The sequence below is a fragment of the Leptodactylus fuscus genome, chromosome 1 (genome assembly GCF_031893055.1).
Source record: "Leptodactylus fuscus isolate aLepFus1 chromosome 1, aLepFus1.hap2, whole genome shotgun sequence".
Lineage (NCBI taxonomy): Eukaryota > Metazoa > Chordata > Amphibia > Anura > Leptodactylidae > Leptodactylus > Leptodactylus fuscus.
In genome coordinates, this window is record NC_134265.1 from 122,795,172 (window position 1) to 122,815,214 (window position 20,043).

Sequence of the window (20,043 nt, forward strand, 5' to 3'; positions counted from 1 at the left end):
CCTGCAATAAAACCAAACATCTTACCTGTTTGAACATCTCAGGGAAATCATACACATATGTTGTCCCTAGTGACTGCGCTTGGAATCTCTTAGACTGTAAAAGGTCCTTGGTCACATATGGGGTGTTTATCAGCATCCCATGCATATGTCCATGCTTATCACCATACGAGTTAAACATGATCTGTTAGAGAAAAATGATCCTATTATGCCATGATTTTAGACTCAACCTAAAACGCAGTCTGACTTTTTTTTTACTGTTAAAATGAAGCTGTTCTAGCGACAGAGCCAGAGCTCATGTACGTAAAACATGTATTTTTGCTTCCTGATTGGTGCTGCTTGCAGTTGTAAAGATATTAGATTTTTTTTCCTGATCTAACAAACAGCTGTTTGGTGCAAAGAATGCATTACTGCTGCTCCCATTGCATCAAAGAGCTATGATCGATAGGGCTTGGCAGTGTACATGTCAATTATAGCAAGGAGGGATGGAGAGACTGGACACTGGAAATAATAATTCTTTTATGTAATGGGAGCAACACTAATGCTGTAGTTTCACCAAACAACTCATTAGTTCATCAGGAAAAAAGCCTAAGTCAGAAACAGAGGCACAGATCAGAGAAAAGGGAGTAAAAAAAATAAAATAAAAAAAAATAAAGGTGAATCATTGATATCTGCCTGTACATCACATTGACTCACTTTTTTTTTTTTTTTTTTTTTACAACAAGGATGATCTGTGGATTGAATTCATGAACTGAAAACGGACATACAACAAGCATTGTTCTGGATGAAAAACCTGTTTGTCCACAGAAGAAAAATACTCATGGACATGATAATAAGGATATCTGCTACATTATAAGAAAGATTATTACTCACCTGTCCAGTGCTGGGTTCTGTCACCTCTTTATAAAGGCTAATGTCTAAATAGTAGCCAGATTCGTTGGTAATAAAGAGACGGATGGGGATGGCTTTGCCTGTAGGTGTTAACCTAATGTTGATCTTCACCTCAGCTTGAAGTACCCGCAGCTTCCATAAACGGCTTCCATATCGCATGACCATGGAGCGGACTGACTCTTCAATCTAATGAAAGACCGAAGGCCCGCACAAATGTCAGGCACAGTTAAAAATCTCAGGTATATACATATCAGACCAGCTATAAACAGAAGTCTGTCAAAAAACAAAGACTCCGTATAATATAAACACCAGATAAGTATTTTAATATAAAAATGACTATCTGTAATAAAATCGTTAGATGAAGTAAAATTAATAAAAGACATTTAGCAACTCCAAATAGTCTTCAGAAACATGGGGTACCTATGCAGCTGTGCTTAGACTCTTCATAACTATTTTGACATTCTGAATTATGTTGGCTACAAAGAGAGAAAAGCTATTGGTTGAATGCTTGTGTAGTTGACGGCTACTTTACCAAAAAATACATTGGATGTCAGCATGTCTTGCCCTATGGGAGATAAACCAATGCCAAACGTGTCTTCTAAAAGCTAAGTTCCCAATGTTCATTATTAGTATTATTTATTATTTTGCTTACTTGTACAGCGCCATCATAGTCTGCAGCGCTCTACAGACACTTCAAAGACATACTGATAGGAAATGAAGATTGTGAGCCCTATATATGGGACAGTGACCGACTGGATAAATATGCATCCTCACAGCAAGAGATGTTAGTTGGCCAAAAGTTATCCCAGGTATAAAGCTACATTAAAAGTGTCGATGGCACAAAGCACCACTGACAACCTTGTGAGAACACGTTAAAGGTTAAATATTAATTTCAACTGGCCTTGCCTTGAAATGTTGTAACAGAAATCTTTAAAGAGCATTTCTAAGTTACCAAACCGCTAACAAATTAAAAAAACAAATACAATATAATAAAAATGCTGATAAAAAATAAATTGCCTTTGATGGGTCCATGATGACAGTGGGAACAAAATTGAGGAAGATATGATTGCAGTCAGTACGGACACTAGTATTATTAAAAGCAACTTCTAGTTCATCCATAGCCTCAAGGAGTAAACGTTCCCCTTCATTTTGTAAGTACTCAAAAGAAGCTTCCTGAAAAAGGAAAATTGATAAATTAATGTTTCTTCATGCCAAAACAATCTTTAATGTTATCAGAACGATCATAATACTTTTGTTCATTTATTATTCCTAGTTTTAATCTATCAATTGTTTACAAGAGACAAGTTGCCATAGAAACAAAAAACAAAAACGAAATAAGACAAAATAACAGGATTCATTAAAGGGAATCAATCACTAAAACTGAATTTTTTCTCCCTATTTCGTAGAAATAGCCTTAAGAAAGGCTATTCTCCTACCCTTAGATGTCTTCTCCGAACTACCATTCCATAGATATCCCGGTTTACATCAGTACGCAAATAAGTTTTTGCGCAGCACTGGGGGCAGTCCCCAGCACTCAAACAGCACTGGGGGAGTCTCCATTGCTGCGAGAAAACTCTCCAGCAACGGTCTCTTCTTCCTCTCGAACACCCTCTCCGCTAAGTGTTCTTCAGATGGCTTTTTCTGGCTTTAAATGGCACGCATGCACAGTCGGCTCTGCCATCGGACAGAGTCGACTGCGCATGCCTGTGGCCATTTTCTTGTGGCTGCTTACACAAGCGTACTGTGTAAGCAGCAACAAGAAAATGGATGCAGGCATGTGTGCCATCTAAAGTCAGAAGAAGCCATCCGAAGAACACGTAGCGGAAAGGGCATTCCAGAGGAAAAAGAGGCTGCTGCTGGAGAGTTCTCTCTGGGGACGCTCCCAGTGCTTTAATTGAATCCCTTTAAGTTAGAAAAACCTACTATGAGATTAACATGCTATAAAAGGAAATCTAAATAACTTTCCTAATATATGTATTACAATTTTAAATCTTAAGTGTACATAAATGGAAACCAAACTGTACCTTTGTAACAAGGTCAGAATGTCGAATAATGGCACGGATGAAGAATCTATAATCAGTAACCTCAGTACCAGCTGCCACTTTGGCTGCTCCAAGATAGAGGTGCATTTTGTGGTTGGCACATGGGACAGCAGTCAAGTCGAAGTTCCTCATTCTATTGAGTTCCAGCTGGAAGGCCAGGGCAGGCTCTAAATGCCTGTATATGCGATCCTCAGCAAACTATGCAAACAAAACAAGGATTTCAATATTATTGCATATAGCAGTACAAAGCATAAGACATACACAAAACATTTTGGTGGGATTTATTTGCCCATTAACATAAAAAATAGCAGCCAAACCTCATCTCGTGCTCTAAACGTGAAGAATTTGGGAAACTCTCTCTGCAAGAGAATATATAAAAATGAATCACCTTGGTAAGCAAATATAAATGCAAAATATTAAATGTACACTAGAGAGGTTTAGGTTATGTTCACACAGCAGAATTTGGTGCCGAACTGTAGAATGATTCTTTGTCAAAAACTGCTCCAAACTTCGTCTGAAACTAGCCTCCATAGTTTTTAATGGAAGGCAGACAATTTTTCAGCTAGTGGGGAAAAAAAAGGATTTTTGTACTCACCGTAAAACACTTTTCTTGTTGTATTCATTAGAGGACAAAGCACATGGGTATAGACCTGGCCACTAGGAGGCTAATACTAGGATGAACAATAGATGTTGGCTCTGTCTCTGGGCTATACCCTCTCAGACACTATGGTTATAGCCAGCTTGTCTTGCAGCAGAAGGAGAGAGACACAAAGAAAAAGATCAATTTTTCTCACTTACTCCATTGAGGAATATGTCCATGAAAAACAAATAGACTCATCCAGGAAATGAAGAAAACACTCATACAGATGCTTGGGATCCAAGTAGAAAGACGGTAAGGCAATGTCCTCATTGACGTAGAAAGAAAAAACCTTAGGCAGGAAAGACTCATGGGCGAAGCACAACTTTGCTCTTTTGGAGAACAAGAAGAAGAAGCTTTTGAGACCAGACAGCCAGTTCAGAGATCATACGAATAGAAGTAATGGCCACCAGGAAGGCAACTTTCCAGGACAGAAGGCGAAGAGAGATCTTGCGTAAAGGCTTGAAAGGGGAAGCCTTAAGAGCTTCAAGGATTAGATTGAGGCTCCATGGGAGGATGGTAGGGAGGAGTGTGTATGGAAGTTATTACACTCACACCACTGCATGTAAGCTTCCATGTGTGATGATAGATTTTAACAGAATGGGGTTTTCTGACCCTGCGCATGATCTGGATAACAGGCTCCGATAAATCACAAAGTCTCACGACTTCAGCTTCAATAGCCATGCCATTAAACAAAGCTGAGGTACGGTGGTGTGGAACAGCAGTCCCTGAGACAGAAGGTCGACTTGCAGAGGAAGAGGCCAAGGAGCATCCACCAGTAGGAACAGGAGACCCACATACCAGGCATGCTGGGGCCAATCTGGAGCCACCAGGATGGCTGGACAACCACCACCCCCTCCACCACCACCAGTCTTGAGTTTCTTGAGAACCAGAGGGAGAAGAGGAAGAGGAGGGTCGCTTCACCAACAGAATTAAATCGTCAAGGCACCAAAGACTGCTCCCCAAATGGTAGATTTCTACCGACGCCAGTCTTTCCAACGGAGGGGGAAAGAGGACTTTCCCTAGGGAGGAGAGCCACCAAAGCAGCTCTCGGCAAACCTAGGGAGGCAGGAGGATCAGGCAGTCAACGCTGGATGGAAACTTATTACAGCAAGCCAGAATTGACAATTGCAGGGGAACGCGAGTGGAATTGAGCGTAAAAGGAACGGCCTTGAAGGTTGAGACCATTGTGCAAGGATCCACATGTAAAGGCGAAGTGAACACAGAGTTCCTCTGAAGGCGGGACACACAATCAAAAGGGCAAGGAGCTTGGACTCCAGTAGACTAATCTTGCCCTGGTGCATATCAAGGATCAAGCCCAGGAATTCCATGTGCTGAGAACGCATGAAAGAACTGTTCCTTGTTGATGAGGCAGCAGAACTGTTGAAGGAGGCCCAAGGTAATTTGTAAGCTAGTCAGATTGTCCATCTTGGAGGGGCTTCCATCAGGAGATTGTCCAAGTAAGGAATCACGGTGGCGACTCTGGAGTGGAGGATAGCCATGAGGGATGGCATCACCTTGGTAAATGACTGCAGGGAGGGGTGAAGGTCAGCCAAAAGGGGAGTGCGACAAACAAAGTGACATGAACTCACCACATCCGCCTAGGATGAGGTGAAGTGAGCCGTCCTTCTTGAGGGTGGTGAACATGTTGGAGCAAAAGCCATAGAAATGCTATAAAGTGAGGAACAGACCTAAACCAGAAAGAATGTACATGGCGTATGGAAGCCTGAAGGCTCGGGCCTGACCACAAGGAGCGGGGGAGACAACAGTCTCAACCCAGCAAGAAAAGTGCCCACTGCAAGTGCTCGAGGAGGGGCAATCAGCAGCTCAGAGTTCAGAAGAACCATTTAACTTGGTAGGTCACCTGAAAAAAAGATTGCAACCCAGCAGAAAAGTGGGATTAGTCTGCAGGATCCACCAAAAATAGAACAAAATTCCATAGTTGAAAAGGAGGAGGAGATGCAAGGACCTTGGGTCCAACCAAACACAGCTGATTAAGTGTGAAGGCCTGCTGTCCAGGACCAAGTGGTCCTGAATAGACCACTCAAGAGCTGGAAAAAGGAAGGAGAGAAGGAATGAAGGAAGGAAGGAAGGAGGCTGAGATAGCAAATAGTGAGATCTCAAAGAAGTTAAATGGCAAGGAGGTAACCAATGAACCAGAAGTCCAGCAATGGATCGGCATACCGAGGTCTGCAGGAAACAGGACACCCTGCTCAGAGATACCGGGACTAGCTTAAGCAAATATGCGCTGGAAGATGACGACTAAGCAAGGCAGGACAAGAGTAGGTGAGGAGAGTAGTTGCAGGGATGCAAATTCCAACAATATCTGAACACGCAAACCTTGGCTCACAAAACCAGTGGTCTAATCCCTGAGATATGGTTAGGCAGTAGCAGCTCACTAAGGTCTGCACAGAGAAAAACCTGTGACAACAGAACTATTGAGCAAGAAAAGTAAAGGAGGGCTCTTTGACCATTTTGCTTATTCTTTTTGTTTCTCTCCTCTGTTGCTTCTTATTCAAATGTGGATCCAAGTGTCAGACTGGGAGTGCCTGTAGGTATCCGTATGCCACACTAGCATTCTACGCTATTCTTTCTGGTTTTGCCAACATATGTATTCCTATCTTCAACATTTATACCAAATGCAAAGGATGTGCAATACATGTCTAAGATGGTACTACTCCATGAAAAGGTGAAAATGACCATGAGTCATCACAATTTTAAAATAATACCTACAAAGTACCAATTACGGCATGCATTCAGTATAATTCGTTCATGTAATTCACTGATTTGATGTCATTCAAGCAAAGTGCTTATAATCTTGTCACCCATAGGATAAACATTCCAGTGAGGCTATATCCATGGAAGCTTACATAAATACCCAGTTCCTTGCTTTCTGCAAATGTGGACAAAAGTCTGAAACACATAAGATAACAGGTGCGTGTTTCTGATTTAGTAAAATCCGTAAGCTTAAATGACTGGGCAGTCATGCAAAGGGCACTTTACAGGACTATTTGATTATTTTTCACTAAACTACTAACAGTTTGTTCACCAACCTGCTGGGCTATCAGGAATGTAATTCTCCGCAGACCATAGTCCACCAGGATATTTTTCTGCAGAAACAGAAAGGCAGTTAATGACAAGATGAAAGCCTGCAACTAGTACTCTCATATCAAGAATGCATAGAGAAGTTTTAACACCAACAGATACTATACTTTTCATATTAAGGAAACTAATTTGATAAGATCACAAATTTCATAAAAGGATCACAGATGAGTACATATTGCACTTTAGGCCATAAACACCAAGAGACTTTTAGAGTGCATACCTTTGACTGGGAGAAAGTTCTAAACATTGTCACCAACTCCTCATCCTCCATGCGATCAGCATACTTTATAGCCACATTCAGAATGTGGATAGGTTCTTCACGGATGCTCTAAGGGCAGGAATGTTGAAATTGTAGCATTTGCTGTAAATCTTACCCAGTCTTAAAAGTATACCTCCAGCTATACACAACTTTGCATAATTTAATAGTTCACGTTAAGATATATTAAAGACACTTTCATATTATTAAAGTAATATACACTCACCTGTCCAACTGCTCGTTAACAATTTCTAATCAGCCAATCACATGGCGGCAACTCAGTACATTTAGGCATGTAGACATGGTCAAGACAATCTCCTGCAGTTCAAACCGAGCATCAGTATGGGGAAGAAAGGTGATTTGAGTGCCTTTGAACGTGGCATGGTTGTTGGTGCCAGAAGGGCTGGTCTGAGTATTTCAGAAACTGCTGATCTACTGGGATTTTCACGCACAACCATCTCTAGGGTTTACAGAGAATGGTCCGAAAAAGAAAAAACATCCAGTGAGCAGCAGTTCTGTGGGCGGAAATGCGTTGTTAATGCCAGAGGTCAGAGGAGAATGGCCAGACTGGTTCGAGCTGATAGAAAGGCAACAGTGACTCAAATAGCCACCCGTTACAACCAAGGTAGCCAGAAGAGCATCTCTGAACGCACAGTACGTCGAACTTTGAGGCAGATGGGCTACAGCAGCAGAAGACCACACCGGGTGCCACTCCTTTCAGCTAAGAACAGGAAACTGAGGCTACAATTTGCACAAGCTCATCGAAATTGGACAATTGAAGATTGGAAAAACGTTGCCTGGTCTGATGAGTCTCGATTTCTGCTGCGACATTCGGATGGTAGGGTCAGAATTTGGCGTCAACAACATGAAAGCATGGATCCATCCTGCCTTGTATCAACGGTTCAGGCTGGTGGTGGTGGTGTCATGGTGTGGGGAATATTTTCTTGGCACTCTTTGGGCCCCTTGGTACCAATGGAGCATCGTTGCAACGCCAAAGCCTACCTGAGTATTGTTGCTGACCATGTCCATCCCTTTATGACCACAATGTACCCAACATCTGATGGCTACTTTCAGCAGGATAATGCGCCATGTCATAAAGCTGGAATCATCTCAGACTGGTTTCTTGAACATGACAATGAGTTCACTGTACTCCAATGGCCTCCACAGTCACCAGATCTCAATCCAATAGAGCATCTTTGGGATGTGGTGGAATGGGAGATTCGCATCATGGATGTGCAGCCGACAAATCTGCGGCAACTGTGTGATGCCATCATGTCAATATGGACCAAAATCTCTGAGGAATGCTTCCAGCACCTTGTTGAATCTATGCCACGAAGAATTGAGGCAGTTCTGAAGGCAAATGGAGGTCCAACCCGTTACTATCATGGTGTACCTAATAAAGTGGCCGGTGAGTGTATGTATTTTTAACTCTACTTTTCAGGCAGAGTTACTTTTGACATATTAGTTTATGAAGAGGGGAAGGGTAGGAGGAAGAGGCTAGAAGATTAAATTTCTGCTGCTGTAAATCTCTTTTTACACAGCTAGAACTTCCAGTGCACAGAAAGAGGCAATAAATCATCTAGCAGCAGCAGCAGCAAAATCCTACTCAACCCCTCCCTTTCTCCATAGAGCATAGGAACAGGAGAACAACTTAGTAAGTGGTGAAATAAGCAGATATTCTTGACATATACTACAAAGTTATTATTATTGACATGCATAGTTCATTTATGAAAGGTGGTTTATAATGGGGGGGACCACCATTAAAACACCTAGTTGAATTTGTCATATGTGAAGTTGGCTATCTTTTTAAAAGATATTTTAAATACTGTATCTATCCTAGCAACAATTGAAAAAGTTTTGTTTATTGTTAAGATAAACAAACGTGTTTTGCGTGCAAGAGAATTTTGATGATAAGCAGGAATAAACAAACTGGATATAGAAATAAGAGCTTCCAAAGTAGAGGGCTGCATTAATGCATATAGCCTGTAAATGTATAGGAATTAATCCAGCTGTTAGCTGTCAATGTATAAAGATATGCAAGTGACATTATTCTGTCAATGTAAATTAGAAGCCTCAGTCACAGAGGGTTTAAAATTACAGTCAAAATAATCCAGGATGCATGCAGGAAATTTTCATCCAGTAAAATGAGAGGTTACAGTTATTCCCAATTCACATCCCTAAGATTCAGATGTGAACTTAGGATGCATTTATACAATAGTTTTGGAGATGGAGATTAAAGTAAAAAAAAAAAAAAAAAAAAAATCTGCCCATTCATTTCAATGGGGTTTGCAAAGCGGAATCCAACCAAAGATAGTTAATTTGTTTCTTTGTTCCACTATCTGAAAAATCAGCTATAGGAAAAGAAGAAGAAGAAGAAAAAAAAAAAAAAAAGTTCTACTGACTGAATGAGATGAGCGTTTGGAGGTGTGAGCATATCCTTAAGATTTACAAAATCCTGAATTTGAATCTGCTCAGGTTATTCAAAATGTACTAAAATGTGGAAAAAACAACAACTTTGTATATGTTAAAGTGGCATTGAATTAGAACATAATATGAAGTCATATCTATGCCAGCTGTATTATAGGACTGTCATCTAAAATAATGCTGATCCTAGGAAGTTAATGCCTTAGCTGCCAGTGTCACCTTTGTCACCTAAGTGGTTAGATGTATGTCAGAGTCAGTCTGACAGTAATAATACAGAATTATAGCACTCAATGATCCAGTACCCTAGTGATCAAGTACTCTACAAAGAATAAATAAAAAACATGCAAAAAAGCTTAATAAAGTACACAATTAGTTTTGCCACCTATTGCTACCTTGTTATCTTCTTCATCATAAAAAGTAGATCGGGCCTCCGTAAACAAAGGTGGAGGGTCTGCAAAGCAGGAAATGACCTCATCAAAGTTCCTACAAAAAAACCCAAAAAACACATCTGTCAAATTTGAATGATTAGGGATTGAAGTTTCATGTCCTGCCAGGCAGCAAGAGACAAATATTTTACACTACAAGAATACCCTAACCAGGTCCATAATGTGAAAAAAAGGACATTTTAGCAAAAGGATATACAATTAGTGCTTAAATTCAAGCTACCATAAAGGATGGTTGAAAAGCAGCAGAAATGTTAATTCCATATTCAGAAATACCTTGTGAAATCTTCAAACTTGTCAAAAGCCACCATAACTCCCATCCTCTGACACAAAGGAGAAAAACCATTATCCATAAAGAGCTCACTACTTTGACGATTTAGCTCTAGGTGTGTGGCACTGATCGGCAGAGACATCCTGCAGAGGAAGACATAAGAACATGAAAAATCAGGATACGGGCAGGTTCTGGTGAATAATAGTCTGTGGGTTGTGCCAGATCTTGTAATATTACAAATTAACAGGGACACTCCGAAGGGTTTGTATGCAGCAGAGAGCACTCTAGAACTAAAGAAGGAGGAAACATAACTGCGGAAACACTTATTCACAAATAAAAAGCATTTTAGGTTAGCTAACTCAAGCAAAATGACTATTTAGGAACCATGGCTCATACAGCCAAAATATAGGCAAAAAATAAAATATACATGAAATGCCACTGCAAACTTTATGCATCGCACATCTATAGAGAACATGGCCACTAGTTGCTGCTAACGCATTTTATAACAAATTCAATCAATTTACCTGATAACCAGTAAATACAGACCTTGATTTCTGTACTTGTTAAAAATTTGCTTAGTTATACTTGTTAATGGAAAACGCAGGGAGTCAAACTATATGGACACAATGAAAGCTCCAATGTCTTTTTAGCCATAAACCGTTTTCTGAGATCACAATATTGTTGACCTATCCTTAGGACAGGGTGTAGACTAGAATAGAGTGATTTAAATTAGGTGGGTCGTGGATCTTGTAGGTGACACTGCCTTGGCTCCGGGAATATTTGATGTGTGGTCTGGCAGACTCTGTAACTAAAACTCGCATGCAGTACTTTAGCAAAAAAAAAAAAAAAAAAGAGCATTGTGTAAACCCAGCCTAAAAGATCTAGGTAGTAGCTACTACTACGCAATTGCTTCTCTAGTACCTTCATGTACCCGCACTGACCTTGCTCTATGTCGCCTACTGTTCCGTGCCAGACCATGAGGTTATTATAGCCCTTTTGCTTCCTCAGGTAAAAAGCAAAATGGGTCTTATCCTTTCCCACCAATACTACATGGGGGGGGGGGGGGGAGCAGGGATGGACTATATATTTGTTAAATACAGTCTCACTTGAATGCCAAAAAATGTTCTGTCTGAGGCAAAGTCTTCATCTCAGGCATGGTGCACCACACAGGACCCATATACTGAAGGGATATGGATTACACTCCAGAAGTTGAAGGAACAATCACTTGATTTCTAATGGTCTCCCTACACCGGTCATTCATCATAAGACATACCAGTAACTAGTCATCTGAGCAACTACAGGAAAGCTAGTCAAAGCAAAATGCCTGAAAGCAAAGTTGGCAATAGTAATCATTGCTCAATAATGTAATGAAAAAGAATAAAATTGCCATAAGAACCAAAAACTAAGTTCATCACCCTATACTGACCTACTGTGCAAAAGAGACATTTACATTCTTGGGATATTTGGTGGCAAATTGACAATCCAATTGAGTGATATGATCCACCATTAATGTAAAATGCCATGGCACAAACTGACAGGCACTGGGATCTGTGGTGCAAATTTTAGGTGCTTGCTGAATCTCAAACACGTTGAGTTAAAATGAGACATTGGTTTTGGCTTTGGAGCCCACATTGAAACGTTGAAGCAGAGCAGGGGGATTCTGCTGCCGTTACTAGTCAGCCTAGTCATTGGGATTTTGAAGCGTCAACCTGTCCACTTTGAGCTGAAACCGCAGGGCAAGACATTTTTTTTTTCAACAAGCTGAACAAAAGCTTTAGCGCTACCTCTGAAAACAATGGAAAGCAGATTTGATTTTTTTTAACACCAATTCTGACATGTCTGAATCAGCATTAAAAGAAGAAAAAAAACAAAAAAAAACCATTATGTCTAAATGATCTTTCATTTAACCAGCAGACCTCTAAAAGTTCTTACTGGTAGAGAAGAAATTAATGTTATTAGCAAATGAAGGGAGCAAAGACCAGCATTAGCTTCACATTGCCCTCATGACAAATTAATAGGGTAAAGTCAATAAAGGCGACTCCAAATGCAGCATTTCTTGTCAAACAGTCGGAATGAGGAATATAAAAAGGAAGGACTTGCGCTTCTTCCTGGGAAACCCACTTTGTCTCATGAAACCACATCAAATAGTATAGACCCATTTTTCAAAAAATGCTGCGTGTGCACCCACCCTTAGAAATACATTGTAAGGCTAAGGCCCCACTGGACGTCCTGCAGCAAAAAAGCGCTGTGGGAAAAACCGCGGCGCCAACGCACTGTGGTTCTTTCCGCAGCGCTTTAAACAGAAAGTTTGCAGAGTTTTCCTCTGCAGACTTTGTTAGAATTATACCTATGAGAAAACCACCTGCATTTCCATAGATATAATTGACATGCTGCAATTTCCAAAACCGTGCTGGTTTTTACTGCAAACTGGGCATGGGATTCATCAGAATTCCATCTACTTTTCCCTTACTGTATTACGCCGTGATTTTTCCCACTCAGCATTCCGGTCCCGTGGGGCCCTGCCCTTAAAGAACTTCCATTGCTGCTGAGAAGAGCTTTAAAGCAGGAGCCGAAAGCACAAATGACAGCAGTATTGAAAGAGATTACACTATGGAATGTAAGTATTTCCCATGCTATGAAAGTAGAATTCTCCACTCATACCTGCTCAGTGTTGGGCTGATCTCTCTGTAATTAAATGGGCAAATAATAGGACAATGAGTGTTATAAGTCTAAACAGGAATGCTACATTTCTTAAATTAGTACTTAGGTCTTCAATTTTCAACTATAATATAATTTTTTGAGTTAAAGGGGTTATCCAAGATTGGATGAAATTGGGGCAAAGCCAGACAAGGGTGTAGAATAAGAAACAAAGAAAAAATTTTCAGTTACATTCCACACCAGCCTTTGTTTGCCAAGCTGCAAAAATGACATTACTACAAAACGTGACTGGTACATATAAGGTGCATATTCCCATCCCAGAACACAAAGAGGACTTCACCAACAGCACTAGAGCAGCTGAAAATTTGATCACATTTTGGGCTAAGGTAGGCATAAAATAGTTACAATCTCAGGCAACCCCCTTAATTTTCACAATGGTATTAGCTTTCATAGTTGGTGATCATATCTGAACAAAACAGAAAGGAAATTTCCACATTTGAATGAACATTTTAATATAATTACACATTTTAGGCTATGATCACATTACTGTTATTATAGTCCATTGTTGTCATCCATCATAGGATGACAGCAATGGACATCAATAGTAGCAGAGCATTTATTGAGCCACCTAAATCTGTGTCCATTCTCACGGACGTAAAGAAAATTATGGATGCTACTGTCTTCCATCAAGTTTGTTTACTTTGGTAGTGGAAGAAAAAAATCTTGCATGCAGTACTTTTTCTTCCATCACATTCTTTTGTAAGTGTCTAACTTTTTAATCTAAAATGAAAAAAAGCTAACTTTTTAGATAACCTTTAAAAAAACAAAACAAAAAAAAACAAAAAACGGTTTAAATCTATGTACAGCTTCAGAGCAATGTTTTTGTATTCTTGAATAGCATGTATTTAGAAACCATTGTGCAATAGTGGTTTGATGAAACCCCGAACAGAATACTGAACGCATTAAAAAGCGGTGAGCAATGAAAGCACACGGACCCATAGACTATAATGTCATGCGGAGAGAAAAGTGCTGCTTGAAGTACTTTTCTCTCTGCTTGATTCGTACGGACACCGCCCAGAAAACAGAAAAGCCCCATTATAGTCTATGGGGTCTGTGTACTTTCCCTGCTCATCACTTTTTTAATGCCTTCGTATTCTGTTTGGGGGGTCTTCAAACAGACTCCTCTAATAAAATATCTTACAGGAGGGTAGACACAAATATGCTAGAGAACCAGCAGTCCTGGCAGCCAAAACCAAAAGATCAGTTGTGTGGGAGGAGAGGGCAAGGAGCAGGCCCATAAATTAGCCAAGATGGCCCTAAATAAAGTGGAGGTAAAAAGAATTTAAGATGGGGGCACCGTTGGGGAGGTATGTGCGCACAAATACTGAGGCAGTGGCAATCACCAACACCAACCCACTGATGCAGAGATTCCCAAAGGCAAAACTCTATGAAGTAACAGTGAGCCCATAACCCAGCTGGGAGAAGATGGGGAAAGAGGACTGACATGTATCCTGAGCCTGAGGAAGGGGACCTCATCCAGAAAGAAGACACATAGCATAGGGAGGCCTGCAGGTTCAGGCCTAAACACAAGGAGCGCATGGTAATGTCCACTGTGAGAGATTGGGAAGGGTGGAGGGGAGCAAACCATGGTTCAGATTTCAGACGCAAAGTTTAGCTTGGGAAGACACTCAGCTGAGAACAGAGACTGTGGCCCAAGCAGAAAAACAGGACTACACTGTAAAACCCACCACAGAACAGAAAAAAGTCCCCAGTTGAACAGAAGAAGAGGCCAGACCCCTGGGTTCAACCAACCCCAGCTGATTAAGCGTGAAGGTCCGTTGTCCAAGAAGCTATTCCAAGAGGAGGGGATATCAGGAGAGCAACCCCCCAGCTTCATGTAAAAGATATCAGGCTGAACCACTAGGACTCTATTGTACATATCCCACAGTGATATGAACAAGAAAATGCTTTGCTTTTTTTTTTTTTTTTTTTTTTAAATAAATACAATTGAAAAGTCAAAAAAATAAATTGCAAAGTTGCACATAACCTTTAAAGGGGCTCTACCATTGGGAAAAAGTCATTTTTAGCTAAGCACACTTACATATCCTTTAAAAAGGCCATTTCACATGTACCTTTTGTATGTAAATTGCCTCAGTAGTTTTTGAATAAGTTCGTTTTTATCCATATGCTAATTAGCCTCCACCATGCACTCTGGAAGCGTCTGTGTGCACCCTCTGCTATTCTCTATGTGTGTGAGAACAGGGGTGTGCTTAAACAAAATACACAGCGTTTCCAGGCCTTAATTCACCCATGTGAAACTGGACTCCGAAATTACATTTTTAAAAGCACTTAAAGGACTTTTAAGTAAGAGCATCTGTAAAATGTCATACAGTGGTTGTCCCACAATCCTCACTTATTGCCTATCCAGAAGATAAATGAAACGTTTCTAATCTCTGGGGAGTCACTGACCACTAGAAAAGGGTATCTAGTGGTGGTCAAGCATGCGCAATGCCATGTCAGAGTATGAGAATCTGTATCCATTAAATGGCCATATAACAGATAATGGCTGATCAACTGTTCTTATCAGTAGCTTTAAGGAGAACAGAGCAGGAAGCAGATAGATCTGTTCTCCCTGTAGCAGCTGTGTAGCTCAGCTCCTATACATGTGACCGGGAGCTGAGATGCAGCAACACAAAGCAGGCAATATGGAAGAGAGAGTTGTCTTCTTCTGGCTCTGTTTTCCATATGGCAGCTTGTAAAAACAGTTAATTTTCAGGGGTTCCAGGCATCAGATCCAGAAGATCTGATATTGCTGACCTATCTGTAAGGATAGGTCATCAATATAATTTTGCTTGGAAAACCCCTTTTAGGTCCATACTTAAAATGTGCCAAATAAGTTTATATTTTGAATCTGGTTTTGGATGAATTGGAAGACATGACACTGCAGGTAGAAAAACATGCTTCTGCATACAGTATATAATGTCACAATTTGATCTTGAAACAAAAGTACAGACTCGGTACAGCCAATTTCTATACCTGTTGGGATGAGAAGATGGCAGCATAAACTGAAATTCCACCACACATGTGCAATCCAGGAGCTGATGGTGCTGCAAGCTGTTTAATTCATAGGCAATATACCCCCGCCTCACATACACCTAAAATAAGAGATGAGCTTCAGAATATAAAAAACACCTCATTCCAGCCGAGTACACTGCTCCTAGTAACAACTGTTACTAGTAATACCTAGAAATTAGAGAGGAGAAGGAGAGACAGGTGTGTACAGAGAAGCCAACATCTTTGATGATGGAGAGTATATCACTATATACTACTAATTCTAGGCACTAGTGTTGAGTGAATAGTATTTGAAACTATTCGTCAAATACCTCGCTCCCATAGGAATGCGTGGAAGCGGCCGAACACGAAGGGGTAAAGCGCAGTGAATATTTGACGGCTGCTAACACGCATTCCTATGGGAGCGCGGTATTCGACGAATACTATTCGCTCAACACTACTAGGGCACCTGTTAAATTAAACATATTTACATATCTGAAAACACCAAATGTTTACCTCCAAAGCAGCCATGCGAACCACCTGGTTAACATGGTAGAAAAAATTCGGCAGCACATCAAAGATTGAGGTCTCTGAAAGTATCAGTTTCTGCAAACAAAATACAACAAATGATCAGAACACTCATAATTTTCTGGAGGTTGCTCCTACTTTTATAATGCTCAATTCTCTGCTGCCAAGAACCGCCAGTCGATGGGTTTGCCAAGTATCAGACCCCTCACCAATCTGATATTGATGACCGGATATTGAGATTTTGTTTCTCAGTATATTTAATTGAAATTCAAAAAAAAAAAAGTTTCCATTTTTCTGTTGACACACCCAGATGAGTGCTTAAACATGTTATCAGGCAAACTGATAAATTTTATATAGGCCGGGGAAAGAGGAAAGTTCAGCCCTACTGATCCGGCATCTTCTCAAACAAACTGCTCGCCGTCTGTAATATCACTGAAGCCACTGATTTGCTTTAGCAGTCACATGACCACTGAGGCCAATCAGCGGCCTCAGGAAGAGGCAATGACATCTCAGGCCCTTCACCGAGGCTGCAGATTGGCCTCAGCGGTCATGTGTGGGTGGGACTTCCGCCACAAGTCAATGCTGCACTGAGAAGACTGGACCGCATCAGAGCATCGGGGAAAGGTGAATGTATATATATTTTTGTTTTCCCACACTGCTTCTGGTCTATTTAAAGATTACATTTAATGTACAGTTTTGCCTGGACAACATCTTTAATCTTTGTGTGAGAAGTTGCATTTTTAGATGGCACCTGTTTGAGATACATGAAATGCTTTCATTAACCTTTGAGTATGTGTATGTGGGGGGGGGGGGGGATCTGAAATGTAATTTTTTGTGTTTCATTGTTAAGGATCACTGTAGCTGGTGCTTACATTTACAATACCATATTTATTCAGGTTTTCTAAAGTTTTGCCACAAAAGTCTTTTTGTAAAATAAATAATTTGCCTGGGAGCACCACATATTGACATCTACAACTATTTTACTCTCTTGTTAAATTGGTACGTATGAGGGCTGATTCACAAGCTGTAATTGTTTGTAAAGCCTTCAGATCACTTTTTACGGGAGGTGAATTGTTGTTTTGGGAGCAGTGTGTTATCTCTTTAAGTAAATACAAAGATAACACAATCTGTTCTCTACAGGAGCTTATGTATTCTACACAAACCTGTGTAATGTAATACACATTTACCGTGCATTTATTTGATTCATTTTTATATTAGATATCTAGTAATCATAATCAATTTCTCATGGTAAGGGCAAAGTCTATAGTGTGATACTTCAGTGTCCTGCTCATCAAACACTCAAAACTGTCTCCCCCTAGCTTGTTGAAGAATACAGGAAGTGAGAAGAGGAGACATTAGGCACAGCTGCTGAGACAGGGAGATGGGAAAACCTCTTAAAGGCACTCTATCAGCAAATTCATGCTAATAGAGCCCCATATATGTGTGAATAGCCTTTAAAAAGGCTATTCAGGCACCATAAAAGTTATATTAAACTAACCCCCCCCCCTCCCCCGTTTTAAAATAAAACCCTAAAAAAGAATGTTATCTACTTACGCATCGTGCACGCTGGGCGGTCATTCAGGGTGTGTCTTCATCTTCATCCCCGCCTCTTCTTCCTGCGATGTCCTCCGGTCCAGTCCTCCTCCAGCGCTCGTGAGCGGACACTGATATAAAAAAAAAAATGGCCCGGGCGCCTGTGCAGTAGCATGCGGCTGCTACTACGGCTCAAGGCTACGACTAAGAGGAACAATCCTCGAAACGCGTCAGTTGCGTCTCTTGTAACAATGGATAAGGAAACACCGTAATGGTGTTCATGTTTCTTCAGTTTTGATCGGATTTTATACAGTGTAACAATAAATGTTAAGTTTTATTTGAAGAGACCTTGGAGTGGAGCTGGATTTTCTTTACGGATTTTTTGCATTTGTGTCCCAAGCCGATGGGTCGAATCCGGGCTTCCTCCAATTCTTAATACTGAAACGGCATCACCGTGGATAGATCCTTCAAGCAATTTAAAGGTCAAGTAAGTGGGCTGTGTTTTTCCCCTTCCCATTTCCCTATTCTTTGCTTCATTTTTTTTTTTTATATCAGTGTCCGCTCGCGAGCGCTGGAGGACGGGACGGGAGGACATCGGAGGAAGAAGAGGCGAGGAGGAAGAGGCGTGAAGAAGACAGCGCACCCTGAATGCCCGCCCACAGTGCACGATCCGTAAGTAGATATTCTTTTTTAGGGTTTTATTTCAAAGCGGGGGGGGGGGGGTAGTTTAATATAACATTTACGGTGCCTGAATAGCCTTTTTAAAGACTAATCATGCATATGTGGGGCTCTATTAGCATGATTTTGCTGATAGAGCCCCTTTAAAGCCTTAAAAAAAACAAACCTTTGATTTAATGTCCTCTATTTAAAAAAAAACAAAAAACAAAAAAACTCTGACCTTTAGGTTTTCTGGGCAGAATTGATGTCCATACAGATCTATGGCAGAGAGGAAAATTGATTCCACTTGATTATGTCTCAGTTCATAGGAAGGAAGGTGAGATGCGATCAGAACCTAGAATAAGAGACATAGTAATTGACTTTAAGCATATGTAAACTTTTTCTTGCAATGAAACAATACCTGAATGCAAGTCTATATGTTAAAGAGATCCTGTCTTTCAAACCCTTTTTTTTCTAACACGTCGGAATAGCCTTAAGAAAGGCTATTTGTCTCCTACCTTTTGTTGTCTTCACTGCACCGCCATTTGCCTAAAATCCCGGTTTTTGTCAGTATGTAAATGAGTTTTTTCGCAGCACTGGGGGCGGACCCCAACGCTCAAACAGTACTGGGGGCGGCTCCAATGCTGCGAGAGAACTCTCAATCGCCGCCTCCATCTTCGTCTTTAACTAGGTATCCACCGTGTCTTCTTCCGGCAGTGTCTTCTAACTGCTAGGCCTCGGGTCTACGGCAAAGCTGACTGCGCATGCTCACGGCCACAAGAAAAACGGCTGATTTTGGGTTTGGACGTTGATTAACCGCAGACAATTCAAACAAGGGGAGTCGGATTCCGGGTGGAAATTGGAGCCGATTTTGAGGCAGAATCCATTTCAAAATAAGCTGCAAATTCCTTGCATGATATCAAATGGCCACTGCTTAGAAATAATTTCTAATATTTTTTGCAGCCATTACTAATAAAAGACAATAATTCAGCTTTGGAGGCAACATAATCTGCTTGAAGTACAGAAATGCTCAGTGTTAGTGCTGCAGGATGTTATCTTTGATTATATCAGGGACATAAACAGCAGAGAGCCCTTGTGCACAAGTCGCAGAAGATCGCCTACTTAGATTCTTAACTAAATCTAGGAGTGCGGCAGCAACTGCAGAGGTGCCCCCCCCCCCCCCCCCCACCACCTGTTATTTTCATGCAGGCAATATGTGAAAAAACTACATTTCCCATGATCCATCTCCCTGCTCTCCCTCTGTTTGCTGCTCACTGGGGGAGTAGGCTTCCAAAGAAACATTACAATCATGTAACCTCAGATGTGGGAGTGATTTATTACTTGCAATTTCAATGGAGGGGGAGATACTTTTTGAAAGCTTGCTAACCCCTTTCACGTTACCCTAAGATTTCCCTTCAAATGGCAACCCACCTCCCGCTACCTGCCCACACATAACCTCAGATCCTCCAATGACCTCCTACTCCACTCTGCTCTCATCCGCTCCTAACATAACTGTCTCCAAGATTTCTCCCGTGCATCCCCCATACTCT

The 20,043-nt window shown here is 40.9% G+C and overlaps 1 protein-coding gene across 3 annotated transcripts in view; it reads right to left on the bottom strand.

Annotated features, from left to right (window-relative positions):
• Positions 1–20,043, bottom strand: part of ACACB (acetyl-CoA carboxylase beta) — a 109,082-nt gene that overhangs the window by 21,785 nt on the left and 67,254 nt on the right. For 2 of the 3 annotated variants that reach the window (XM_075276570.1, XM_075276572.1), the window contains exons 26-38: positions 18,735–18,848; positions 16,292–16,381; positions 15,761–15,879; positions 12,728–12,751; positions 10,072–10,209; positions 9,745–9,835; positions 6,893–7,000; positions 6,621–6,677; positions 3,248–3,289; positions 2,913–3,128; positions 1,906–2,061; positions 871–1,074; positions 26–181 (exon numbers count right to left, since the gene is read on the bottom strand). In XM_075276570.1, coding sequence (XP_075132671.1) covers positions 26–181; positions 871–1,074; positions 1,906–2,061; positions 2,913–3,128; positions 3,248–3,289; positions 6,621–6,677; positions 6,893–7,000; positions 9,745–9,835; positions 10,072–10,209; positions 12,728–12,751; positions 15,761–15,879; positions 16,292–16,381; positions 18,735–18,848 — 1,515 coding nt within the window. The remainder of the gene's footprint in view (positions 1–25; positions 182–870; positions 1,075–1,905; positions 2,062–2,912; positions 3,129–3,247; positions 3,290–6,620; positions 6,678–6,892; positions 7,001–9,744; positions 9,836–10,071; positions 10,210–12,727; positions 12,752–15,760; positions 15,880–16,291; positions 16,382–18,734; positions 18,849–20,043) is intronic. The other variant, XM_075276571.1, reaches the window with a different exon arrangement.